The following is a 27,965-nucleotide window of genomic DNA, read 5'->3' on the forward strand; positions in this document are numbered from 1 at the left end:
ATGTCGCTGCCGGTGGTGGTGCCGGGCTCCTGCTGCCCCGTCCCGGGGCTCGCCCCTCTATCCCAGACGGCCGCAGCCGGCACGGCAACAGGCTCGCTGTCCGCCGCGGCCGCCGACCTGCCGCTGCCGCCTTCTCGCTCCCGCGGCTGCCGCCCCAGCCTGTCGCCACACCGCAACCCTCGCCCGGCAGCCCACTCCGTCGCGTCGGCCGCGGGCGTCAACTTGCCGTCGCCGCCGCGACCGCTGCTGTGGCTCGGGCTGCTGCAGGTCGTCCTGGGCTGCACTCTGGTGGCTCTGAACTTCGTAGCCCAGTCGCTGAGCGGCGCCCAGCAGGTGAAGAAAGCCTGTCCCTTCTGGGTTGGATCTTCGGTAAGTCGCCGTCGCGGAGTCCGAGTCGATGCCGCTGGCCGCCCGGTGCTGGGACACCCTCACGGGCCGTGCCGGCGTTGGGCTCGGAGTGCGCGGGACCTCCGAGGCGGAGCTGCCGCCTGTCACCGGGAGCGCGTGCTCCCGAGAGCTCCTGTGGAGCAGAGCGCCGGCTTTCTCCCACCTGGAAATCACGAGCAGTTACGCTTGTGCTAACAGTTTTACCAGCGTGAGAGCATGATCCCAACAGGACAACTAGAGACAACTTAATTATTACACTCATCAGAAACAGGATTTTCTCAAGTTGTGGTGTATGTAGAGGTTGCATATCACTTTTGTGCGTTGCATGCCCTTACTCTAGTGAGAGAGAGCTAAAATAGCAGTGTTGCTGAAAAAGAAAACAAAAGCCAACGCGCACACACACACACGCACACACACACACAAAAAAAAAAAAAAACCTGAACAAACAAACAAAAAACAAAACAAACAAAAAAAAACAGACAAAACCAAAAAAAAAGCTCACCAGCAGGGTTGGGCTTGTAACAGTTGTGTAAAGAGACATGAGAAAAGTTATTCTATCTCCTGTTGGGCCCTGCTTTAAACCACACATTTGTAAATACATATATTTGGTCGTTAGAATTGCAAAAGCCAGCAGGAGTAAGCAGAAGTTAATAGGAGTAAGAGATAATTGGATAGGTTGTTCTCAGTTTGAGGGCCCTTGAACAGGGGCAAGTCGTTCTGTGTTTCACATGCTCTGCTCCTGCTGCTCGTGGGAGCAGCATCAGCCTGTCCCTCAGTTTGAACTTTTAAATTGTGTTTCTAGTGTTGTTCACAACCAATGCAAAAGTGCTCAATGATCTGTGATTAGTGATCAGGTGGTTGCTATTCATGTGTATAATGTGATTCTCATACCTGAAAGTATAGACAGCCTGCACCGGGGGAGGAGAGGGGACAGGGACGGGAAGGAATGGTGAACGTTGATCGTTCACATGCGTGTGTTTGTGTGTCTCCTATGGTGTTTCATCTTCTTCTTCTTCCCTTAGATTAAAACAAGTTTAAATGTGTGTAAGCTATGGATTGTCTTTGAGTCCTGCACAAAAAGCCATGCTTGTGCTTTTGAAATGTTTTAAAACGTCATGTGTAAAATAGACGTATCTGTTTTCATTAATAATGAAGGAGGTGTTTGCGTTTTTAATGCTAGCTCTGACACAATAGTATGCTCATTTGGAAAAGTTACCAAAAATGCCTTTTGGGTGTAACAGTGTGAGTGAAACTTTTAGCTCAGAAGCAACCTGAGAAGACAGAGGCAGTTACAAGCTGGAACTGAGGATGTGCCGGTTTTGTTTGTTTTGGATATTTTTTTTTCTCAGATGCAACATGCTGGTTATGATGCACTGGTTAAGTGCAGAATGGAAAATTTTAACCTCAGAAAACACTTCCTTTTCACATCTTAAAGCTTTAACAAATATAATGAAATAAGTCATGTTGTTCTTAAGGCAAAACAGCAATTCACATCAGTATTGATGTGCTTTGTAATAAAATCATGTGACTATTTTGCACTCAAAAAATTCAAAATTAATTTGTTATGAAACTGTAGAATTATATATGTGGTTTTGCAACACTACTGATGATATCAGTAGGTGTTTAGGCCAGGTCATATATGCACATTACACTAGCTTAGATTGATCATGGCAAGTGAATGAAGTTACAGAAGGAACTTATCAAAAATTCTAATGGGTAATTAACTGTTTTATCTAGTCTTCTTATTTCTTTTTAGGTGGGAATTTGGCATGGATTGTTTTAGTCACAAAGTCCCACAGATTTAAAGTGTACCTGCTTATTTGTGAGACCTGCTGAAAAACTGATTTGCCTTTCTTTATAAGGGTTACCATCCTTACTGTGAGAAAGTGTTTGGGTACACTGTTTGCTTCAGTTCTACACCAATTATTTCTCCTTCCATAATTGTTTTGCCCTCTAAGGTAAAGAGTCATAGGGTTCAGTTCTGTGATTCGACAAGTTTGATCTAACAACTCCTCCAGCAGAAGGCAGTGCTTTTACTTCTCCTTCCTTGTGCCAATACTGGCATTCATCTAACTAAACAGCAAGTCAATTCAGGGACATGGTTTTGGTGCTCGTCTGTCAATTTTGGTAGGGTTCCTGCTCTGGAAATTAGTTCACCAAAATGGTCAGGAGGGGGCCAGAGTCAGCAAAAAGTAAGAGACAGAAACACCCTCTGAAGTCACGCAGTGGTGACCAAGGGAGAAGAAACAGCCAGTTTTTAGATTTGCTTAGCCAGGTTGCAGGAAAGAAGTACTCAGTTGGCTGGAAGTAATTTTTTAGGCAATTGTGGAGGTCACTGTTGCCGGCATAACTTCTTGTCCCCATGGACATTTTCTGGGAGGGGGAAAAAAAAAAAGAAAAAAAGAAAAGAAGAAAAAGAAAAAAAAAACAGAAAGAAAATAAAAAATTAAGATTTGTGTTATTTCACAGGATGCTGTTAGGAGTGAAGAACCCCTCTGCTTTAAAGTGCATCTTTACATCTTCCCAGTGTTGCAGTGTTCCAAAGTGCACTTCACCAGAGCAGTGATAAATACCACGTAAACAGCATTTTGTGAACAGTTGTTCACTTCTTGGTGATGCTACTTCTTTTTTTTTTTTTTTTTTTACGTTGTAGGTAATCTTGTCTGGAATCTTAGGCCTAACAACATGGAAGTGATCGATAGTGCATTTGGTAAGTGTGGATTAGAACTTGTTTTAAGGAAACTATGAGAAGATGATTATAAAAATAATCATTTGCTTCTCCTTGAAAAGACAGACTATACTGCTGAGTCTCTTTTTTAAAACTGTTGAATCATAATTATTGAAAGAAGAGTCAAAACCTTGAAAGGCCATATTATTTCCTGCAATCATGGAGTCCCCATTAAGGGCAAGAGTGGACCACGTCTGGAAGAAATGTTAATGTTCTTTACAGAGCATTTTTTTGTGCTTGTGTAGGTATAAGAAAATACTAGTTTAGCATAAAGTAGCTCTCTAAGGCAGTGTCGCTTAAGCTTAAAGAGGGGAATTGGTTTTAAAACTTAGCCTAGTTGTATTGGTTTAGTGCTCCACAGCAGGTTTAAGAGCTAACCTAAACATTGCCATCTTGCAGAAAGTATCCAGGTTTTGGTTTTGTTAGTTACTGTTTCAAATACAGTTGATGTTACCTCGCTCTGAGAAAGGTAAACTAATGTGTGGAATATGCAAGCTGTTTCCACTTGTAAGTGAAATCAGAAGCTGCATGGCTCTCAATATCTCAGAGTTGGGATGAAAAATAAAATGTTTTGAAGCAGATTTATTGCCATCCCCCCCCCCCCCCCCCCCCGTCACTTCTGAAGATGTTTACCAGCCCAAAGCAGTTGTTTTATTTTTATGCAGTACTTCCTCAGGATCCACATGGTAATCAGTGAGGAGTACCAAGGATCAGATGTGTGAGCTGTGGATGAATTGCTGTTTCTCAGTGGAGCATTGGTTAGCACAGGCAGAGCAAAGCAAATTTTTTACTGGTTCTTTGGATAGAAAGAAGAGCTTGGTGTCTGTGGCTCTCAATCTGGAACGACCATATTTTCATGAAAATAAATGTAAATGCCATCTGTTTCAAATGCCTGAGGCTTGCACACTGCTCCTTGTTTCTATATTGCCTGTGTTCTGTGCTGTTTCTACAGCATATTGTTGACATAGTTCCCTTTTGCCTGTTATTGCTCCTTCAGATTTTCATATTCTCCTTTGTATGAAGTTTATGGGCCCTTCCTACTTAAATATGAAAACACCAAACTTCCTGATCCTTTCCTTTATATCAAATGATCTTTAGGACATTCGACGGCTGGAGCAGATTGCCCTGTGATGTCCTGCAGCAGATGGGCAAGTTTGAGATGAGACTGATTAAAGCCCTGAGCAGCTCTGCTTTGATCTCATAGCTGACCTTGCTTTGAGCAGGAGGATACTCTAGAGTTTTCCTCCTGAGCTCTCTTGAAGCCACAGTTATTCCGTGGTTATATGAGTCTGTGAAGCTGTATTTATTTATATGTTTGGGTTTTTTTTTTTGTGTGTGTTTTAGGTGTTTTGGAAGCCAGATTAGATCGCACTTGACACTGTAAAATATTTATTTACCAAGAGTGTGGTCAAACCCTGGAACAGGCTTCCTAGAGAGGCAGTTGATGCCCCAAGCCTGTGAGTGTTTAAGAGGCATTTGGACAAGGCCTTAACAGCATGCTTTAACTTTTGGTTAGCCCTGAATTGGTCAGGCAGTTGGACTAGTTGTCCAATAACTAATTGTTATAGGCCCCTTGCAACTGAAATACGCTATTATATGTGCAAAAAAGGAAATTAGCATTGAACATTTCATGAGATGAAAGAAATCATGCATTAAACTAGCTACAGTGTATCAAGGACACGTTATTAGCTTCTGAAGTGTATTTATTTTGGGCTAAATTTCTAATATAACTGCCCTTTAGTAACTTGAACATTTTCTCTTGGGAATTATAGGGAGTTGTATGAGTTGTAAAAGCAAGTTTACTAAATACATTAGCCGTAAGACTCCTTATACAGCTGTGGCTTATAGTTATGACATTTGTAACTAAAACTAAAACTGTAAAATTCAAAAAGTGTTAGTATTTTAGCTCTTATGACAAAAAAAAATACAGCTCTTCGTTGGAAAACAGAAGTTTATGGAATTCCAGTGTTTATGTAAAACCTTGGAAACTTCTGAAGAATAAATTTATAGTGTATCTTTTATTTAATTGGAGAATTTCATCAGAAGAAAAATATGTTCGAGCAGCTTTAAAATAAAGATTTTCAGGGCTAGCTATGGCCTTCTTGATATCTGCACCTCGACTAATTTGCATCAATTTAACTAAAATTTAATGTTTAGGCCAAAATACTGGTGCTAGTGAAGTGACATTCTTAAATCTTAGCCCTGCTAGTAGCAATATAACGCACTGTGAACAAAAGCTGCATACCATGACCCTAATCCTGCAAAAAAATAAACAAAAACAAACCCAAAATAAAATCTTGCCCTATCCATGTGCATCATAATAAGCAAAGTCATCTGGCTTTGGTGAGAATTACTGTAGCAGTGCCTGTTTGTCTGGATTTTTAGAAGTAAAATATCTCAATTTTAACATCTTGGCTCACATGCAGGACTTCACTATTAAGTCAACAAATGGTGTTCATGCAAAGGTTTTAAAGTCAGTCTAAGTAAATAAAAAGAAATATGCTTTTAAGTGTGAGACTGTGAAAAGCCTTTAGAGAGGTTTTTAACCTCTATAATCAGGTTGAAGTCAGTTCTCGTCTGTTTTTTTAATCATTGATTTTTATGCTGAAAAAGCTTCTCATTCATATGGTGTGTTTCAATGTAGTCTTTAAAAGTATGTGACTTTTTAATTAAATGAAATAGTTTGTGTTTTAGTTTTGTGTTGTTTTCTTTTGTTGTTGACAGTTGTAGTTCAGGTCTTCATATGCTACAATAAATAGCACTCACAACTGATAGAAGATTAGTAATGTGCCATAATTAATGCTGAAGTAATGCTTGCTGCTGTATATATGGAAAATTGATGCATTGACTTGCCTTTTCCTAGAAGGCAAGTATACACATAGGATGTAAACAGATATGAGTTGATGATGATGAAGCAAATGTTTTTTCTTCCATTTATTGAAGTGACTGCTTGGGCATCACTCCTCTGTTTATGCATGTTAAAGTGAAAGCAGTTCCTCTCTGGCATTAGATATCAGCTTCAACAGCAGCAGCAGGACAACAAGCAGTCTACCCATGCAGAATGAATGGGTAGACTGTTTGTGACAGGGTCAGAACCTTAGCATGCAAGTTTATGCTGCTGCAGAGTCCTCAAAGTGTATAATGTTTTTTTACCTGGAAGAGATCATCCATGCAAGACATAAATACTGTATCTGACATTAGAATTCACTTTGCTTTCCTATAGTTTATTTCATATAAATGTTCCTCAAGACTTTCTGCAGCTGTTCACAGTTCATGTGCATCTAATGCTCAGAAGATGATGGCTGTGAGCCAAACTATAGCCATAATTTGAGTTGTTTCCATTTTTGTCACTGCAGTTAGTAGTTACCTCTGTTTGGCTTTTAAAATAGTATGTTTGTCTTTGCCTGTTTATTACAAATTGAGGAGTACTTCTCAGTTTACCTGTGGGTGGGATCTTCTTTCACTGAGATAAAGTGCCTCACCTGGTTTTATTGTAGGTGAGTAGTGATAGAAGAGATGTTTAAATTTGCATCTGCAGGGCAATATAGCTTGTAAAATAAGCTAACAGGGTACATGTTAGATGAGTAGACAGTGAGGTGGATTGAAAACTGGCTGAACAACTGGGCCCAGAAGGTTTTGATCAGTGGCAGAAAGCCTAGCCAGAGGTCAGTAGAGGGTTTTGTGCCCTAAGGGTGGATACTGGGACTCATACTACTTAATATCTTAATGAATAGTCTGTACAATGGGACAGAGTGCAAATTCACAAATTCAGCAAATTCACAGTGATACAAAACTGAGTCAAATGTTGCCTTTCAGAGGGACCTGGATAGGCTGGATAAATGGGCTGAAAGAAATCTCATGAAGCTTGGCAAGGGGAAATGCAAAGTCCTGCCAGTGCAGGGAAATTACCCTGGTACACACTTGAGAACAACTTGCTGGAAAGCAGCTCTGCAGAAAAGAACATGTGGATCTTGGTGGCCAACAAGCTGACCATGGTTTAGTGGTGGACTTCACAGTGCTAGGTTGTTAATTGGACTTGACGATCTTAAAGATCTTTTCAAAACTAAATGATTGTATGAGTCTGTGAGACATCAAAGTACTATTCTGACAGAGAAAGCTAATGGTGTCCTTGGCGGTACTAGCAGAAGACTTGCCAGCAGGCTGAGAGCAGTGATCCTTCCCCTGCCTGCTGCACTGGTGAGGCCACACTAGGAGTGCTGTGTCCAGCTCTGGGCACCTCACTACAAGAGAGATATGGACGCACTGGAACAAGTCCAGTGAAGGGCCAATAAGATAATGAAAGGGCTGGAGAATCTCTCATCTGGGGAGAGGCTGAAGGAGTTGGGGATGTTCACCCTGGAGAAGAGAAGGCTTAGGGGGAATCTTCTCCATCTCTGTAAACAGCTGTTGAGAAGAAATGAAAAAAAAACGAGTAGACTTTTTCTGGTAGTGCCCACTGACAGGATAGGAGGCTATAAAAACAACTGAAAAAAAATAGGAAATTCCATGTGAACACAAAACCCCAACTTTTTTACTGTGAAGACAGGCAAAAACTGGTGTAGGTGACCCAGACAGTTTGTGGAGTATCCATCTGTAGAGATACTCAAAACCAACTGGACATGGTCTTCGGCAGCCTGCTGTAGACAACCCTGTTTGAGTACGGAGTTGGAGTAGATGGTCTCAAGAAGTCCCTTCCAGCCTCAATGATTCTGTGAAAATACTGATCAGATGGACCAGAGAGAAAAAGGATTTTTTTCTCTTGGCATTAAAATATAATCTCTTGTCCACTGTTGGATATGTAGTGTATATTTTATGGTTCAGGTCATGCTACTGTTTTAGATTGTATGTAGAAGAATTATTTTTAGCTTTGCCTTTTCAATGGGATTGTCTGAATAGTCGGTTATGCAGTCAAAAATAGACTACACATATAATAAAAAACAAATCAAGATTACATTTTTGGTAAAATGGTAGAATTTATTAGAACATAAATGTAGAAATTATAATCCTTCTTTTGCATATTAAAAATAATGATAAATTTCTTCCATTGTCTTTAATTTTAACATGTTTATTTAGAAAAATCTGTTATTTTTATTCAAGATTTTGTAGACCATTACATAAGGAGTCAGGATTTTATAAGAACTTTTTATGTACTTGTACACTGGATTGTTGCTATTGCACCTTCTGTATCAAAGGAGAAACTTATATGTGAATTATTTTGGTTTGGGTTTTTTTGGTTTGTTATCTTTGTGTGTGTGTGTATTTTTTTTTTTTTTTTTTTTTTAAGTCTTTCTTGACTTATTACACTGGCCAAGTAACTTCTTTGCTCAGGACCTCCAAGGACCTCTATTTCTTCATCAGTGGAAAAAGGACAAATGTACTTCCTTTTTTTCCTTAATATCATTTCTTACGATTTATTCTATAAAGATGTTTTATGTTGGAACAGTTTCTATTTCACTTGTAAACCTGGCTAATTTCCACTTGACAGTGCCCTGTATTGAACACAGGCAAAAAGCTTTCTTTGTATGAAATACCTGTGTCTATCAATTTTATTTTTCTCAGTGTAATTTTAATGAAAAGGGTAACTGAGATAGTTTAGATTAAAGCACAAGAAATGTGCTTTTCAAATGTGTTTTTTACTCAGATTCATCTGAGTACTGAGCAAGGAGTTAATATAAAAAGAAAAAGATCAAATTCTGTGTACAGAAAAACAAATGGCACTCAAAGTGCTTACTAACATTAAAATCCTCTTATCTGTCATTTTACATTTACAAAGCCAGGAGAAAATACTGTTCCTCTTGTTATTGATTGTTCTCAGTATATCAAATGCAAAATAGTCCCTATCCTCTTCAGAGAAGTACTAATAGCAACTTTAATTATTGGGATTTTTTTGAGGTTAAAACCCACCTAATGTGGTAATGTTATGGTCAAAATTCTGGAAAGCCTGCTAGTAATGAGATGTTGTAATTTAAGGAATGAGCTTGCACAGTAATGCTCATTGGCTCTTGTCCATTCAGGGGTGATTATTTTTCCCTGAACCTGAGTAAACAGGATCATAATTCATACAACAGCTCTGATTTATTTTTGGTCCAGCTTCCTAGGTAGTTAGCCATGATACGTCAGCTAATTTGGAAAGCAATTTCTGACTTTGTGCGTGTTTAGGAAGTTCTTGTTGCTGGATCCACTGTAAAGTTAGTTGGAGCAGAGCTGAGCTGGTGTCCCTCATGAGTTTCTTTTCTTCCTCAGATTTTTGTCACCTCCTGCATTTTAAATTTAGGCCATTTTGACAAAAAGCCAGCTAAGTGAGCAGACTCTTATTAACTAGGATTTTTTTTTTTTTTTTGTATCAAAGACCAGATGTTTGTTTTGTGGTATTAGGTGCTTAAAATTTAAACATGTCAGGAGAGGAATTTGCTGTTTTTATTTGTCTCTAAAATAGTAGCCTTACAGTACTCTTACAGTGGTTTTAGTAGCCAGAGGAAAATAAAATAACATAACCAAGGTCTTTTAAGTGTCTCTGTCCTCACTGTACTGGGACAAATATTTTTTATTTATATGTGCTGCAAAATAGTTTTGGAAATCCTATGCATAATGAATATCCTCTTAAGATGTTTCTTACTGATCTGAATGTGTTGAGAGGTAAACTCATGGCAAGGATATGACATACAGTGGAAGCTGGATGGCTTCCAAGACATACTTCGCATTCCAGAAGAACATTTAGGTACTTTTCAATAGTTGCATGTGTAATGACTGGGCTTGATTTTAAAGGTCTTTTCCTATCTAGTTGATTCTATGATTCAATGTATTTTATTACTGCACTTACTGTTTTTATTAGTGCAGAATAAGGAGAGAGAGAAGACAAAGGTGTTTGCAGTAATCATCTACTGGGTTAAGACATGACAGCCTGGGGCACTGAAGTCACACAAAGTTTTGAAAAGTAGTGTTGTTCCCAGCTTCAATTTGGGAGTGAAATTTGCACTGCCAGAGGCTCCCTTGAGCTAGGTTTGTGATCCTGTTCTGCCGCTGTTAACTATGTTTTGCTGTTACAGGATAACCTATTTGTTGCGCTGTCTGTTACGTGTGTTCTGCTGAGCCTGTCTGGATTTATCTTAGGGTATCAAGGCATTCGGTTTGTGTCCAGTGTACCCAGATGCGATTTGGTGAGCAGCCATACTGATTTACATTTATTTCTTTAATATCGTAGTCATTTAAGACAAGCATAAAGGACTTTTATCGTAACATAAAAAAGATAAACTCTTGAAAAAAACATGAATAGGTACTGATGAGCTCCCTACAAGTAGCTCAGTCAATATAATCTCTGTGTGCATTTGTTTTTTTTCCTGGTTTGCCTCACTTGGTGAGGTCAATTACTGTTACTACCTTACAGCAAGAACTATGAAGAAAAAAATAAGTAGATCAAATCACACTAGCTTTTCATAATGCTTCTACTTGAGGAAGAAGCAATCTGCAAAAGAAAGGACAGAATGCAAAAGATATTTCTTGTGTGAGTATCATAAGTAGAAGAATGTGTAGGAACCAGAATTTGTGAAATAATTAAAACTGAAAGATGCAGGGTTACTTGGTGATAAAGATGATTGTGTGTAAAGGTTTGAAGGACTATAAGGTTAATGGAAAGATTTTTGAATATTAGTTTTCATTCATTTATTACTTCAGGAAAGCTATTGTTGGTTCCTCACCATGCCAGTAGGTGTATTGAAGTGAGAGTCCAAGATTGCAAGTGCTTGATTCGCTCAGTATCAATGTAAGAAAGTAGAGTTGAGAACTGTTACTGTTAATCCAGAAAAGGTGATGAAAATGTTTCAGGAATTTTGGAGCCCTCTGATGCTGGAAGTATAGGGTACAGCTGAAAGGCATTCCTGAAATCATAAATTATTCTGTAGAGTGGTTTATGCAGGTGAAAGCTCTCTAACACTGTGACTCTCCTGAGTTTGACAGTTTTGACAGTTTGAGCCAGTTACATCTAGATACAGAAGCACTGAATTTCTGCTTGAAAACTAAGATGACAACATTCATTTGGACGTTACAAATAATAGTGGTGTACAGATAAAACTATTACTGATTTGCCTGGGTTGAAATGATAGTTGTAGGTTTCATTCTATATGCAGAGATGCAAAATACGCTTGTGAATCACTCCCTATACAGTGGCTTAGACATCAGTCAAAGAAGGAATTTCCAAACTGCTGTGTGTTTGAAGGAGCATGGATATTAAAAGCGCTTACTAAGCAGGGCAGCTTTGATTGAGTTGTAGTTACATGTCTTGAGCTTATCAGTAATGCTTCTATTCAAATAAGAAGTCTGCATAATATAGCTTTATTATGTGTGAATTCTCAGCATATGGAAGTTCTGCAAGCTTGTATTGAAGTCAGAGGTATAGTTTAACACATGGGCTCTGTATTGTACAGGTAAAAATGTTGCATAAAACACTATAAATTAAAAAGTGGAGTTTCATGTTTTCAAAGGTGGATATGGGTGAAAAAAAGATTTGTTTTTGCTGTGAAGAATTTCATCTCACTAAATGCACAGAAGAAGAGGCTGTGCTGACGTTATACCACCTGAAGTCATGCAGTGCTTCTCACCTTCTTCTCAAGGTACCCAACACACACTAACACGACTACTTTGATAGTATCCCCGCTTTCACAACTGTGTTTTGCTGAGGTTACTGCAGTGTTTACTGAGAGAAATTCTGTTATTTTTCTGGTCTTCCAGACCAGTCAGTGGCTCTTTAACATGCAACAGGTTTTTTTTCCTCATCTATAGGTTTTGACCAGTGCATTGCTAATACAATGTACAGTTCTTGTCCTTTCTGTGTTTTATGCAACCAAAACTACATTTGAATTCCGACAAGATTGTATGAGTAATTATGGTGTAAATTTGATGCCTTCATTGGTCTTTTGATAGTCTCAGCTTTTCTTGGCTTACACACTGTTAAAATACAACTTCCAAACAGCATCCTCTTAAAAATAAAAGTACTTTGACAGTTCTTTAATGGCAATTATCTCATCACTGGATTTCCCACAGAAAGGTTAAGAGAAAGGTTGTAATTATTGATTAATAGATGGACTATAAATCACATCTGAGTGGTAAACATTTCTGGATCTCTCTGTTAGGATACAATAGGACAAAACAAGCTTTTGCAAATTTCTCCCACCTTGGAAACTACCTGTCCTGAAGGCTTCATCATATATGTTCCTAAGAAGTAATTGTCATGATTACCTTTGTGTTTTCTCTGTGCGTTTTTGTCTTGGCTTATTATACTTAGTACTTTTACAAATATCTTGATTTAATCTTTTAATACCCATAATCTTCATGTTCTTCAGAAAGTTATCTCTGCGCTTTGTGCCCTGAATGCTTTCACCATCACAGTTTGCTTGGTAGCAGCTACCCTGCGTTGCTTACAGAATTTTGCAACAAGATCCTGCATAGTAAGTAGGGACAAGGTGTTGTCTGCTATAAACAGCAGTACTAACAGCATTACTGAATTACACAGTTCAGCAAGTTTTTGTGTCTCAGAAGGTTTTTAACAGAAGTTTCATTTGATTAGGGTGAATCTCAGGCTGAAGACCAAGATCACGCTTTGGATCTTGATGATTTTGTCCCACCTGTGCCACCTCCCTCCTATTTTTCAACTTTTAATTCTTTTACTCCACGAGTGACTTGGAGGTAAGCCTCTCTTCCTTTCTTATAGTGTCTTTGGGAATATTGCATAATCTGGTGGGGTTTTTTTGTTTGTTTGGGTTTTTTTTTTGTTTTGTTTATTTTTTTATTTTTCTCAAGACCATTTTCTCTGTTATTTACTGAAAAAGGTTGGTGACTTTGTAGACGGGGGAAGGAAAAGCTTTTTAAGAGGCAGTATAAATACAGCATTGTTGAAGGGCATAATTTTGTGGTTTTCACTTTAGATTCTGTAGGAACTGCTTCTTGGTAAGACAAATACCATGATTTGACATGGCTGAAAGCTTTTATGATGCTGTCAATGCAGTGATAGAAAGCCAAGAGCAATCTCTTGGCAAGGCTTGTGTGAGAGACCCCTGAATGGCAGCCTGATCCCCCACAGACCTTCTTGCCACAGTGATTCTCCTTCTCACTCTTTGGCAATTAGGGCTGATTGAAGGGTATGTTTTGATGGTACTGCCAGGATGGGTAATCACTACCCTTATCTTGGTTCTCAGCTTTGAACTGTGAGGCAGGGTTTGTACCTGGTGTTACTGCAGGGCTCCTTCACAGTGGCAGCTGTAGAATGGAGGAGGAGTGAGAGTGCACAAGGAGGATGAGTTTACATATTGAAAAGGATAGCATGGTAATCTCTACTTGTCCCCTACATCCCTCCACTGCTTTTTTTTTTTTTTTTCTTCAGTTCATGACTACAAAGACAACAAGTATTGGGAGGAGGTTAAAACAATAGCTGTATGAATTTTCCCATGAGTAAGAAAACACGCAGAAAGTCTTCATGTTGCAGAAGGATGCCGTCTTCAGTATAGTTAGTCTGATAAAAAATTAAAATGTAAATTTGGCAGGGGAGTTGTTTGTTTTGTTTTGAAGAACAGTATGGCTAAAAATCATGTAGCTTGTCTATTAGGCATCAACTCCATTATTTTGCTGTACTGGGACTTACTAGTATCTATATTACTTGCAGTTTGACTTGTGGGTGTTGTTATTGTTCATTCTACAGGTGGATTTGCACTCTTCCCAGTAACTTACAGTTTAGCTTTGTTTATTAGCTTATGACTCAAGTGAGACTGCATTATTCTGTTGTGAGCACACAATGTTTATACATAGAACATCATGATACTGAAGCAGACCGTATTGCTCTGCTCTTCTTTAAAAATCCTGCTTTTTGCAGTATTCAAAACTGTTTAGTTTATTTCAGTTTCATCAGAAATGGCATGCATGACTTTGAAGACTCTGTGGCCCTTGTAGAGGTAATTACAGATTTTGGAATTACCTAGAAAAAGTCCCTTTCACAGAAATCATCTAAATCATCTAAAACACCAAAGACTGGGGTTGATTTCCAAACATTACTAAAAATCATCAATGCAAGTCTTGGTTGAACCTAGTTATCCAACGAGAATGGTGTGTCTGTGTGTAATGATATCCTGGGTTCAGCAGTAGCAGCCATTTTTCTCCTTCTTAGTAGCTGGTGCAGAGCTGTTTTTGATTTTTCAGCCTGGGAACAACGCTGATAACACCGATGTTTTCAGTTGTTGCTCAGTAATGTTTATTCTGACCAAGGGCTTTGTGAGCCTCATGCTCTGCCAGGGAGGAGGGGAAGTTGGGAGGAAGCAGAGATAGGACACCTGATCCAAACTAGCCAAAGAGGTATTCCGTACCACAGCATGTCATGCCCAGTATATGAACTGGGGGGAGTTACCCGGAAGGGCTAGATCACTGCTCGGGTCTGGCTGGGTATCTGTCAGTGGGTGGTGAGCGGTTGTATTCTCTTCCCTTGTTATTTCCCTTATCATTATTATTACTGGTGGCAGCAGCAGTGATTTGTGTTATACCTTAGTTACTGGACTGTTCTTAGCCCGTGGGAGTGACATTCTTTCGATTCTCCTCCCCATCCCTCTTGGAGTGGGGAAGGAAAGGGGTGGGAGCAAGCAAGCGGCTGCGTGATTCTGAGTTACCAGCTGGGCTTAAACCAAGACAATTGATCCCTTTGAATATAGGTATTTATTGAAATATGTTTGTCACAGTTTCCCTGCTTTAAAATGGGACTTCTGTTCTTTATCTGGCATGTCATTCTAGATGGTTATCTCCTTCCCAGCAACACTATTTCTCTTTGTCTATTTTCAGCACAGTAAGTGCTGCTGAACAGTTATTTAAGGCTTCTGCGGTCTAATATTGGATAGCTACCTTGCTTATGACTGCACTAAAACTTGTTGATAATAACATGTAAGTGATGGTGACTTCTTTCTGAAGTCAGGCTACTTTTTTCAAGGTGCTCAGGGTAGTTATGCAGCAGCGCAGAAATGAAAACAGCAGACAAGGGTCAATTTCCGTTCTTGGCAAATGGGGGAATATGACTCACTCTAGTCTGGATCCAGCAGAGTGGATGGGATGGGATGGGACCCGGCCTTCCCTTACTCAGCCGCGTCATCTCACACTTCTCCCTCCCCACCCAGACTCTACCCTGAGCACCGTGTTGCACTTGTGACCTGGCTTTCAATGGTGACATCCCATGGACTCCAATCCAAAACCTTTGTGGGAAAGAGGGGTGAAAGAAACTGCACCCAGGATAGTGAACCACCATCTGCAATCTTCACCTGGGGTGACTCTAAACCAGTTACATTCCTTTGACAAAGGGAACACTGCGGTGATCAAAACATGTGCCAAGAACATATCTGGAACATGTAGCTGTTCTCCATCCTTCAAATCACAGAGCCCGAGATGCTGCAAAACCAATTAATTGGTTTGTTCATTTGTTCATGGGAAAACTTCTATATTTATCTTATTTAGTGGTAGACAAAACAAAACAGCTTTACAAATGTCGGGTCAACTTCTACCTCTTATCTTGTGTCGTGGTTTAAACCCAGTCAGGTAATTCGTTCACTCACTTCCCCCCCTTTCTTGCCCTCCCCCTGCTCTCGGAGGGACGGAGAGGAGAATCAAAAGAATGCAACTCCCACGGGTTGAGATAAGAACAGTTTAGTAACTAAGGTATAACACAAATCACTACTGCTACCACCAATGATAATAATGATAAAGGAAATAACAAGGGAACAGAATACAACACCTCACCACCCGCTGACCGATAACTCGCCCCCAAGCCTGACCAAGCTCCGACCGATACCTCCTCCAACCCTGCAGTCTCCCAGCCCTTCCGGCTAACTCCCAGTTACATCCTGGGCATGACGTGCTGTGGTATGGAATACCTCTTTGGTCAGTTTGGGTCAGGTGTCCTGTCTCTGCTTCCTCCTGGCTTCCCCTCCTCCCTGGCAGAGCATGAGGCTCACAAAGTCCTTGGCCAAACCAAAACATCACTATCAGCTCTGTTCCCGAGCCGAAAGTCAAAACACTGCACTGCACCAGCTACCAAGGAGGAGAAACATGACTGCTACTGCTGAACCCAGGACATCTTGTTATTTCATAAATAAGGAAGTGACAATAAAGTTGTTTTTCAGGACTGGTACAACATTGGGAGTTACAGCTGATTTCCCATGTGAAGAATAAAATACAAAATGTCATAAGGCATGTGAGTTTAAGGGAAGAGGTGATCCATATTGGGGAGCAAGCCAATCACCTGGAGTCTAGAAATCTACCCCCGTCCAGTATAAAGTACCATTTGGGGACTAGAGACATTTGCCAAAATGCGAATCTCTTTATCCAAGTTGTGTATTCTCAAATTCAGTATGTGTCTCAATTGGACCCATATGCTGCTGACAGTTGTTTCTTAACCATTGAACATATTCCTGCTACCGCAACACTAAAGTTTTCGGGAGGACAAAACCTTGATTCTGCTGTTCCACTGAGGCATGAACGCAGAAGGTGCTCAAGAGGTCACTAAGCATGTGCCTTCCCCCTTCAGTGTCCTGCTTACTAGCAGTGGTACAGAGCCTTCGCATGGTCTGGAACAGTCTCTGGGCAGTAGACTCTTCCCTACCTTCCTGTATCATCACTTCAAAGAGCTGCAGGCTTTACGCAGGAATCAACTTTCTTACATAAAAAGGGAGAGTGGAAATGAAGAGCTAAAGAACAGACTGACAAATGTACACATCCTGGAAATTACTTCTATATTACGGGACTTAAGGGAATGCTTTTCTAGTTGCATGTTCTATAAAAAGTTGCAACATGATATAATTCTTGGATGCAAGATCAGTTTTCAAGGTGTGACAGCTGGGAAGGCCAGATCAGACATGTTTAAAAACAAAACTAAGGGTTAAGAAGTATGTAAATTTTATGGCCTACATAGAATATAAGCTGAGCATGAATGTACTAGAAAAACGTGAATTAGTGACAACAGAGCATCGATGTTCATCGTACTCCAAAATTATTCTGGAGCTTTAAGGAACAGAGGAAATAGAATGAGATTAAAAACTATTGTAGCATTTTGTATTTCCCCCATTTTTAAGATTAAAACACCCAATGACTAGTTATGAAAACATTTCCTTTCTTTTCCTCAAATTTCTCTATGCATTACCCCCATTATTTTGCCAGGACCTTTTCACAAAAGTGCTCCCATTTCTTTTTTTGGAAGCTTTATTCTTTTTCTCTGTAAGCAGCCATTCACTTTGCCCTTTCCCTTCACCTTTTAAGAAACTCATTTACATAGTCATCGTTTTTCCTTCCATCAGTGTCCTGAGAAGCCCTAAACTCCAGGAGGAAGGACTTGCTCTTGTGTAACATTTCTTTGTAGAAAGGCTGCTTCCACTAGCTGCAAGAGGTAGCTGCAAGTCTGACATAGGTCCAGAGGGCAAAATGTGGACTTTTGTGTGTTGCTTGAGGTCACTTCTCAGTACCAAATCAGAAATTTAGAATAGAATAAAATGCAGAGAAGAATTGAGATACTTTGGGTCACAGACTTCTCTGAAGAATGTATGGGGAAGGTCCCCTTGGTAGCTCTGCTGTCAACCACCACACTTTGTTCCGGTGTTAACAGTGTAATGTAAACTTATGTTATCAAAATTGGCATTTGCCGAAGAGTTTCTCCAGGCGCTGTTCTGATTTCTTCCTTCTCTGAGCTACCTCCTAAGAGCAAGATGATATAGCAAAAGGTCTTCAAGATACCTGCTGCATTCCAGGTTTCATAGAACTCTTTGAAAACTGAGAAGTAAAGTTAACCATGAGGTACATTTAGCTTATGCAAATTTTAGTTGAGCATCATCGCAAAAACAGCCTTTAGTTTGAGTTTGCCTTATTCTATGCAGCTGTATCTGAACATTTAACATGAGATTAGAAGTCTCTTGAATTTCAGTTATAATTCAGAATTTGGTAGCTCACAAAAATTAGAGCAGGTTGCTGCATTTTAAGTAACCACCTGTATTTGAATCTCTTGAAACAAAACTGAATCTCTGAGAACTAAAATTGAAATGGGTTCCTGGATGCTGCACTGCCCAAAGATGTTTGAAGTTCTGATGAAAACATTGGAAAAATCCCAAAATATGAGCTGGCACAGGAAAGCCAGTGGACTTTGGTAGCAGATAATCTTTTGTGGCCATACTAAAGGAGTTGCTTGGTGTTGTTTTTTGCAGGATGCTTGGCTCTGATGTGATTCCATTGCCCCATATTTATGGGTCACGAATCAAGGGCATTGAAGTGTTCTGTCCTCTGGAGCCACCTCCTCCTTATGAAGCTGTGCAGAGCGAGAACAGCTCTGAGCAGGTATGGCCCACAGGAGTTTAAAGTGTAGCTTGTACTTCCACTACAGAGGTGAAGTTGCACTGAGGTATGGTAAACATAAGTCCAGTATCTCTAAATTTCAGAATAGCAGGAGAACATGTGTGTTTACAAATGTGGCTTGCTGTAAATTTTACTGGAGACTTTAATAAACCACCTTTAGAATGCAAAAGTTCCCCAGTTGGAAAACTCTGTCCACACATTGGAAAAAGAGCAGAATGTGCTGTTGGGCACATCTGTTGCTGGTTATTCTAGAGGACACTTGTGCTGCCTTCTTCCTTTACTTCCCTCCCATGTGGGTCTGGGTCAGGGTTTTGCTATGCTCACTGATGCCTTTTCACTGGTGTTTTCAGGAGACAGGTGCTTTTTCACAGAAAATGAAAATACTCAGCAGGATAGAATTGGCTGACCTGGATGATGAACACTAATTTTAGATACCCACTAGCCTTTTTTTTGGAGTGGGATTAAATATATATGACATAGTCACTGTGCAGTTAAGCAGAAGTGTTCACTTTTGTAAAGTGGATGTTGCAGGTCTTAGTACCAGAAAAAAGATGGTGGCTTGTGATTTTTGAACCTTTCTATTTTATTCCAGGAAAGTGCACTCCAAATACATGTCATGGAAGTTGCTGGCGATCTGGAGGAAGTGAGTGACAGGGAGGCTTCTCAAGGTAAAAACTGTACTTTAGAATTTGTATTTGACAGTTCTACCCAGCCCAGATGACTTAATGTAGCAGCAGCATTATTACTTCTTTGAAAGACAGCTACAGTACTGCAAGCCAGAGAGCTACAGAATCATAATTGTTTTGTGCAGTAGGACAGCAATTAATGATTAAAATATGTAAAAAGTTGTTTGTTTTTAAGATACAGAAACAAAGATATATTTCCTTTTTAATAATCTGCAAGATGGCCACTGACTCATAAGTCCATGTGCTGTAGGAAAGAATGCTCAGCTCCAGTGCTTCAATTTGAGTACTGATGGTGTCTGTTGACAGTTTGTTGCTGATGAAAACAGGAAAATGATAAAATAAAGCTAGACTGTGTTGAGCTAAATGCAGGAATTACTCTATTATGCACCTTGCACCAGAAGAATTAATTAATACATAGTTCATGCATACTTACAGGACATTAGCTAGACTATTAGATACCACATCCAGCTTTGCTCAATATTGTTTTAGAAAATGAATGGAAATGGTTCCAAGTTGTTTTCAGCCTAATCTTTGTTGTGATACACACTTGCAGCTAAATGTTATCAGCTCCCAGGTAAGTCACAGGCAAGTTTTGCAACTGTTCCACTTTTCACTTGAACTTGCCATTATGGGGGAGAATATTTTGTGCAACAGATGGCTATGTGCCTGCCTATCTGCACAATATTCACAGCTCAAGCATATAGAGAGTAAACACAGTTGGGCTGACGGGGGAGCCACAAATCTTTTATTTGACCGGTGCTTCCCTTCTGCCAACTTACTTCTCAAGCTATAGGAAAACCTTGGTGTGAAGTTCATCAGCTGAATTGTCCCTGCCAAGTGGCAGCAGGAAAAAAATTTACACTAAGTAATATTTCAAACAAATAACAAGTCCTTCTAAGTTCCCTTACACTCTGGCAGTCTACCTGAGATTTCTGAAAACAAGCACTTGGATGCTTCTGATACCGTATCAGTTGTGATAACCAGAAAAAATTCACAAGAGTTGTAGCAAAAAGTTTAATTCTCAAGAGTCATTAATAAAACTGCTGTTGCTGTCTCTGGGTACTTTGAGCACAAACAAAAATGGGATATCAAACATAAGGCTGCATGGTGACTGCTTAAAGTTATGAGAATGGAAAATAGGAAAACAATACTGTAAAAAATGCAAGATGTTGTGAAGGAGAGGCAGGAAAAAAACCCACCCAAACCCACAAACCAAAAGTGAAAGCACAAAAGCAAACACCACCACCAAACTTATGCTGAGGTACTGTTTGAGGTATTCTTTGTATTTAAAAACTTACCTTTGCAAGTAAGCAGACCTGAGCACATGTGATAAATTATACCCTCCTCTCCTGCTCTTTCTTTTTCTCTCTCCTTTTTCTTTTTTTCCTCCAAATTAAAAGGCTAGTAATCTTAATAAAGAATATTAACATTGCCTCTTCTAGAAGCCAAGGTTTCCTAAGAGCAATGAATTTAAGAAAAGGAAATATGCTGAGCAGTATCTCATCCTTTAGTCATGTTTAGGGGGGTATACTGGGCCTTGCTGAGATGGAGTTCATTTTCTTCATAGCAGCATATATGGTGCTGATTTGGATTTCCGACCAAAATGGTGTTCACAACACACCAGTGTTTTAGCTGTTGCTAAGCAGTACTTGCACGGCAATGAGGATTGCTCCATCTCTTACTTTGCCCCTTCACCCCTGCAGTGTGTAGGCTGGGGCTGAGCAAGATGTTGGGATGGGGCACAGCTGGGACAGCAGATCCCAACTGAGCAAAAGGATGCCCCATGCCACATGGCAGTTTTCCAGTTTGCCATTGCTCAGGGACATCAGTCAGCTGATGGTGAGCTACTGCTTATGCACCACTTGGTTTTTCTTTGGTTTGTTTTGTTGGTGGTGGTTTGGTGTCTGCCCTCTGCACTCCCCCAAACTCTTATCTCTTCCGCTTTTGCCCTTCCAATTCTTCTCCCTTCCCACCAGAGGGGGAGTGAGTGAGCAGCTGCGTGGGGCTTAACAGCCTACTGGGGTTAGACCACAGCAGGAGGAAAATTCAGAATGAGGGGACATGTTGGAATTGTGTTAGGGTAACTCCATGGGCTGTCTCAGCTGATGTAGAGTAACAGTCTATAAATAAAAGCTGAACTTTCAGTTTATGCTGATAGTCTGTCATGCCAAGGCATTTGTGTATGATGCCATGATCCTCTTGGCATCATCAGGACTAAGTGTAGCTCCCGACAGAAGTTGAAGCTACGCACTACTGTCTGCCAGCAGAACTCGGGGAGTCCTGCCTGCTGGCTGCAGGAGGCGTAAGCTTCTTTATGCCAGCTAAAATGGTTTTACTGACTTAAAAAGCACTCCTGTAAAGCGAAATTGGACTTTCCCTGGTGACTGTAAGTAGGAAGACATGCAATGTTCTACAGATAGCTTATTATTGGCAGCTGCTGTGTATCTTCACATACTAGGTATGCACACTTCCAGTATGCAGCAGCTTAAGTCAGTTATCTCTCTGACATCTGAAACATTAATATGAATGAAGAATTATCAAAAGATCATGAAATTGATTACTTCATCTGTTTAGTAGTTAAGAAACTCCAACTTCTCCAGAGTACCAGCAGCACTGTACCTCAAAGACTGACTGCTGGCACAGCTCCACTGGTGTTAAAATTTTATGCTGATGATGGATTCTTTAATCCTGACTGATTTTTGGTTTGCCATGCTTGGTTCCGGGCTCCTACCTCCTGACTTTCTAGGCTGGTATCTGCTTTATATAGGTTCTGTCACTGTTCTCTTTAAAGATTCTAGATTGCATTTGAGTAGGAGATAAGGTGCTATGTTCAACAAATACATGTCATCCAAGCCTTAATTTTCTTGAATGTTCTGACACATTTCCATTACAGTTGCAGCACAAACATTTGCCATGTTCTGAAGGCTGTATATATTAATTTGTTTTTTTGGTCTTGCATGAGCAAGAATGTTGTTTTCTATAATATGCCAGGTGCTGTCAGATGAAGGTAAAGAGCCAAGCTTGTTGAGAAACACATACCTTCATCTTGTCCTTTTTCACTAAAAGGCAGCTGTAGGAATTGCAGCACATAACCATACCCTGAAAAATGAAACATATCACAGGAATTCAGGAAAAACTTTTACTAAAGAATCTCATGAAAAGGGTCTTTGATTCCCTTCTATGGATTGGTGAGTGATCTTTGAGCTACCTAACTACAAATGGTAACTGACCTCTGACTATATGCTGCCCTATCTTGGTATGACAGCTGATCTGCAGGAGGATTCGGCCTCTGTGGGGTTTGGTTTTCTGTCAAAGAAAGCTATAGCTCCCTTTGATCAGATAGTTTAAGATGAGGTCATTACTAGGCAAAGCTGCATTTTTTTGCTACTGCAGCTGCAGTAGCTGAGACTGAACAGGTTTCTACAGGGTTTACGCAGGCTTTAGACCAGTGTTACTGGCGAGTGTGGGTATATGTGCACATACATGCACCTTTAAACTTTTGTGTTAAATCGTTACACATTTATGGAGGAGAAAAAAAAAATCAGTAGTAATTTCTAATAATGTCTTTTACAGATCTGCTTTATTCTAAATGATTTTCCTTCATCTTTATAATTCCCGGTTACTCAGGTGAAGAAATGCCTGAGCCTTCCAGCAGAGTGAGCCGTTCCCCTTCAAATGCAAGCTGGGTGCTCGCAGACAGAGCCGGCGGAAGAGCCTTCAATCCTTTGATGAAACGGTCCAACAGTGACTCTTTGCTGTACTGTCGGTTGCTCCAAGGTGACTCGATTTTCTCTATCAGTGCTTACTTAATCAGTGCTTAAAAGACCATTTGTCAGAAGGCTAGCACCTTGAACCTCGTACGTGCAGAAATCAGATACTGTCTCCTAACAGAGTACCTACATTGCAGCAAATGCCAAATATTCTTCAACCAGCACCTTAGTCTTGTCACTCTTCAGGCTTTCACATCTAGGAACAGGGTCTGTAGCAGGCATTGTCAGCTTGGGGAGGTGGGAGGCATGGTGGAAGATGAGAGGGAGGGAGCACATAGGACTCCTCAGTGTATTCATGCACTGGCATCTAAAAGCCTTCAAGAGTTGTCAGAGTAAGCAATTTTAAGCAACATTAGCTTGGGTATTTGGTACCAGCCTATAAATTTGCACACCTTTTCTCATTCCTCATAGCATCAAAAACTCCCAAAACCCTCAATACAGAAAAAACACAGTGGAAAGCTGATGAAGTCTGTTGCAGCTACGTTTGTGTCAGTCATCCAATTCAGTTGCTATGGGAAAGCTGCTAGTGTGACTGCAGAGTCATTGATTCTGCTGAGTCTTAAAAATCCACTTGTCAAGAGTCTTGCAGTTTTTTATTAAAGGATACTGGAATCCTGATAGTGGCTGCATATTAGCACTCACAAAATGTAAGCAGAGAGGAGACACATTAGTGACAACCATTTATGTTAAATATTGGGCGCATACTTATCCAGATTACACTTACTAATTTGTGGAGTGTTTTTATGTCTCTGATATATCATGTGCTTTTCTTTTCCTCCTATCAGCTTACACCACAGCATTCTGCAGAATCTGCTGCTGAAGCAGTAGTTGCATGACACAGAGCCATAGCTGTGTCACAGTTGTGAAAGTGGAGCAGAGCATTTTTACTGTTGAGAGATTCCATCAGTCAGAAGTATTTGGGTTCCTTAGGCTCAGTGTAACTGAGGCTAGGTCTGTTCAGCACTGGACCTGAGAGTTAAATATATGATTGCTGCAGAAAGGGAACTCAGCTGCAACAGAACAAAGGAAGTTGCTTCAAGTTAGTTAGGGCTCTTCTTGCTGGCAAGTTTTGCATCTCCGCCTGGTATTGCTGAGTTAGGCATAAAGCCAACATTAAAGTGCTTCTTGAACAACCTCTATGTGGGTCTATTTACTTTTTTTTTTTATTTTTAATGGGGCCAAAATGATGATGATTTTTGGCTCAAAGGCATTGGATTTTTATTTGGAACAAAGACAGTGGAACAGATTCTGTCTTGGCCATAGTTTAGTCCTTGCAAGGTAATTTTGAATGTTTTGGAGTTTCGGTGTTCTGTTGGTTGTTTTGTTTTTTTTTTGTTTGTTTGTTTTTGTTTTTGTTTTTGTTTTTTTTTTCCCCGAGGCTTTTGGGTGCTGTCTTTGGCTATGGTTTATTTTGTTGTTTTTGTTTTGTTTTATTTGTTTTTTTCTGGTTTTCCCCTCAATTAAATGTCCACTTTGTAGTATTACTAGCTTTTTCCATCTTGACAAGCAATTATCTTGTAAGTACATATTTTTTTATATGTGTGTATATATATACCTTGTGTGTATATATATATCTTGTATATATATAAACCTTGTATATATATATATATATAGTAAGTAAGATATATTGTAAGTAGTCATTTTACTGGTAATAACTGAAAGTTACAGAGTTTAGGAGAGATCATAAAAGCCTTCAAGCTTTGCTTACCCTGCTTTTATAACTGTGCGTCAACCTTAACACTCCAGGCTCATTTCAGGTCTGTTCAGAAGAGAAGCAAAAGAGAAAGGAATTGATGTACATCAACTAGCAAACATTTCTTTCCCAGAAATGTCCCTCCAGACCCTTTGGCATGTGGTACACACTCAACATAGCTATGTACGACTCTATTTTACAGGCATTTTCTCTAGAGTGAATGCACTACAGAGCAGGCCTTGCATGCTGCCATAACCATGCCGGACTCTTACGCTTTGCACGGTTACAATGTGCACCACATCATTGCTGAGCCAGGGTTGAAATCTCAGGGGGTAGTTGCTGAATAACAGTACTGTGAACCAGGTGGATTGTTTGCTTTGTTTGGTCTTTGTCTTCAGAGGCAGTGCCCAGCTATGAAGCTGCCACGCAGACTGAAGTAAAACCACCACTCTCTGCTGTCACCTTGCAGAACAGTTTGAGAGAAAGACCTTTGAGGGGAAGACCTAGATCTTTGATAGACTACAAGTCTTATACAGACACGAAACAGCTTGTGGCATGGATCCTGGAGCAGTCCTCCTGCAGCATGAGCCCTGACATACACGAATTGGTGGAAAATATCAAGTCTGTTTTAAAATCAGATGAGAAACATATGGCAGAAGCTATCACCAGTGCCACGTTCCTTGAGCAGGTAGTTTTATCACTTGTAGTTAACAAGCGATGTGGAAACCTGTTGGCCTTCATTTGTGAGTACAGGGTTACGCTTGCCACTCTGCTTTATGTATCAGAGTTTTTGAACCCAATTAACTTCCTTTAGTACTTTATTTTTATTTAGGAAGTCTGTGAGAGGCTATGCAGCTATGATGCCTTTTGCTCTCCCTAGCACATGGTCAGGACAGTTTTCAGAAGACTGAATACATGTGTATTTACAAGCTAAAGGAGATGGTCTTCTGTGGTAGAATCAGGAGCTATAAATAATGTGACAGTGTTTTATACTGAGTGTGGCAGTATATAGGGAAGAGGTGTTAATAAAGCACTTACTATTATAAACTGGAAGAAATGGAGGTTGACAAGGAAATTTTTATGTCAACCCCCTAGAAGCAACTTTTTTATGATTGGCTCCTAGGATAAAATTAAGTTCTAGCACTAAAAGGAGAAAAGCAGAAAGTAGAAAATATGTGCTTACATTCATGGAATGAGTATTCAGAAGTTTCAGACATTACAGACCTTATCAAATAAATGTTCTGGTGGCTTACAGACCATTTGGATAGATGAGTTGATTCATGCAAGGTACAACTGATTTGCTGTGACAACTGGTTTTGGTTATTGCACAAAACACATTAAAGACTGTAATTTAGACTCTGCAGATAAAGTGAAATTTCCTCCTGCAGCCTAGAGGCAACAAAAGCCTCATCAAATTTGACAGAAGAACCATTTGGGAAAAAAAAAAGTTTAAGTTCTCATGAGGATTTGATAGACCTGGCCTGAAAGTTATTGCAGACAAGTGGCTTCAGCAGGAAGCAACGTTTGGGTTCCTATTAAGCAACACCTGACACACCATGGTTTGGGGTGAGATAATTCTCATGCAGCTTTAAAGATAAAAAGAGGCAACACTCACTTCTTTTCCCAATTGGGATCTCTCTTCCCATGCCTCCTTGACAAACAGTAGTTTTAGTCTTAGCTTTCTTTGATTGTAGCGCTGTCTGCTATTTTTAAAGAATAACAATCAATCAGCCTCTTCCTAGTTGGGTAGGAAACTGTTTTAATGGAACAAGAGCCCAAAAACAGATCTGATTTTTTTTTCTTTTCCCCTTTTAAAGATGTTGTCACCTGCTCATCAAGCCATGCCATTGAATGTCCATGCGTTACTTCCCAGACAGCATCCCGGACTGCTTCACCTGGAGAGCTGTGGTGACCTGAGTACTTTCACCACAGATAAAGATGAACTGAACAATGAGGGGGATCCGGAAAGCAGAGCGTGAACAGCCTCATAGTGTTATTGGTGTTGTCAGGGAAACTGTACTTTGAGCTGGTTTATGTTTATTCCTCTGTAGAGCGCTTCTGTCTGTCAGACATACGTGCTACATAGGAAAATCATCTCTGCCCTTCTCAAACTAAGTGGGTGGAAGAGCGTGTTGATAATCCATTTTCTTTTTACACCCCCACGCTCAGACTTTTAAGGGGATGCTTGTTCTACAAAGCCTATTAAGCAGATTGTAATCAGGCCTGTATTGGCCTCTCAGGTGCAACTAGTCTTTTTGTAGTACAGTACTGTTCTGTCACACCTCTTTAGTCTGTCACCAGTTAGGATGGATTTGCTTTTTTTACCTCAGGTTACAAGAGAGATGGCAGACCAGCCCTATGCCTTGGTTTACTGAGGTGAGGCAAGGTCAGTTAATGCATGTGTGCACTTTGTATCTCATTGGAGAGCAGGGTCGGTGTCAGTGCCTCTGTTCATCTGGTGTGCATTTCCATATCTCCACTGATATTTTTGTAAGTTTTTTCTCTTTTGTTTTCCTTAGCATATAGCAATTTACTTCCTAGTAGAGGTGCTTATTATGTACCAGCTACCATCCATGCTGGAAGCATATATGCAGCAGTTAAGTAACACCTTAACATTATTTGGGCAATCTTAACCACTAGGCCAGTGACCCATGAATTCACACCTCTGGCTATTTATCAAACATATACAAAATTATCCATGTTCCTTTTTTTGGGTTATGTACAGGTGTCCACCTAAGCAAAGGCCAGTAATGGGTGGTGTTTTCATTGTGGTCCCTATATACTACCAGAGCCCTCTGGCTTGCAGTGGTCAAGCAATCACAGTATTACCTTTCACCAGTATATTTACAATTCATTATACAAACTAAGATCTTACAACTGACTGTGCTGACTTACAGACATATGTACCATACCTACTGGTGTAAAAAGCACCCTATTTGATAAATAGCAAGTGACTTTTTCCTGTCAGGAGGTGGAGTCCTAGTCCAGCTAGTGGTTCACAATTGACTTGATGCATCATGTTCCTAAGGGAAATACCAGAAATTTATAGTAATGGCATTTGTTAATTCCTGAGCTCTTAAATGTTGATATTTCTTTACTTTTTCTGCCATGGCAGCCACTAGAGCTGTTGATTTACTCTCATCTCCACTTGTGATATCAGCTACCAAGGTGTGACTTTTCCTTAACAAATACTAGGTCCAGCTTTTATAATTCATACAGTTAATCTGGTTTATGCCATTCAAACAAATGTATATGCCAGTTGGCTCAAGCTGTTGCCTGCAGACAGGTTGTTAAGCTCTGTTCTATATGTGTGCTGTTAATGTGGAATACACTTAAGTATTTCCAGA

General features: G+C 40.1%; 1 protein-coding gene across 1 annotated transcript; it reads left to right on the forward strand.

Moving 5' to 3' along the window:
• On the forward strand, nucleotides 1–27,822 carry ENTREP1 (endosomal transmembrane epsin interactor 1). Its single transcript, XM_057402178.1, is given in 12 exon segments — nucleotides 1–369; nucleotides 3,041–3,097; nucleotides 10,162–10,272; nucleotides 11,593–11,721; nucleotides 12,451–12,555; nucleotides 12,675–12,793; nucleotides 18,322–18,451; nucleotides 19,062–19,137; nucleotides 22,783–22,932; nucleotides 25,017–25,306; nucleotides 26,436–26,570; nucleotides 26,572–27,822. Coding segments are annotated over 12 exon segments (1,743 nt in total). The 3' UTR covers nucleotides 26,644–27,822.
• The last annotated feature ends 143 nt before the right edge of the window (nucleotides 27,823–27,965 follow it).

Source organism: Pezoporus wallicus, unplaced genomic scaffold (assembly GCF_028554395.1).
Source record: "Pezoporus wallicus isolate ANWC-B61680 ecotype Strahan unplaced genomic scaffold, APGP_CSIRO_Pwel_v1 contig_6275, whole genome shotgun sequence".
Lineage (NCBI taxonomy): Eukaryota > Metazoa > Chordata > Aves > Psittaciformes > Psittacidae > Pezoporus > Pezoporus wallicus.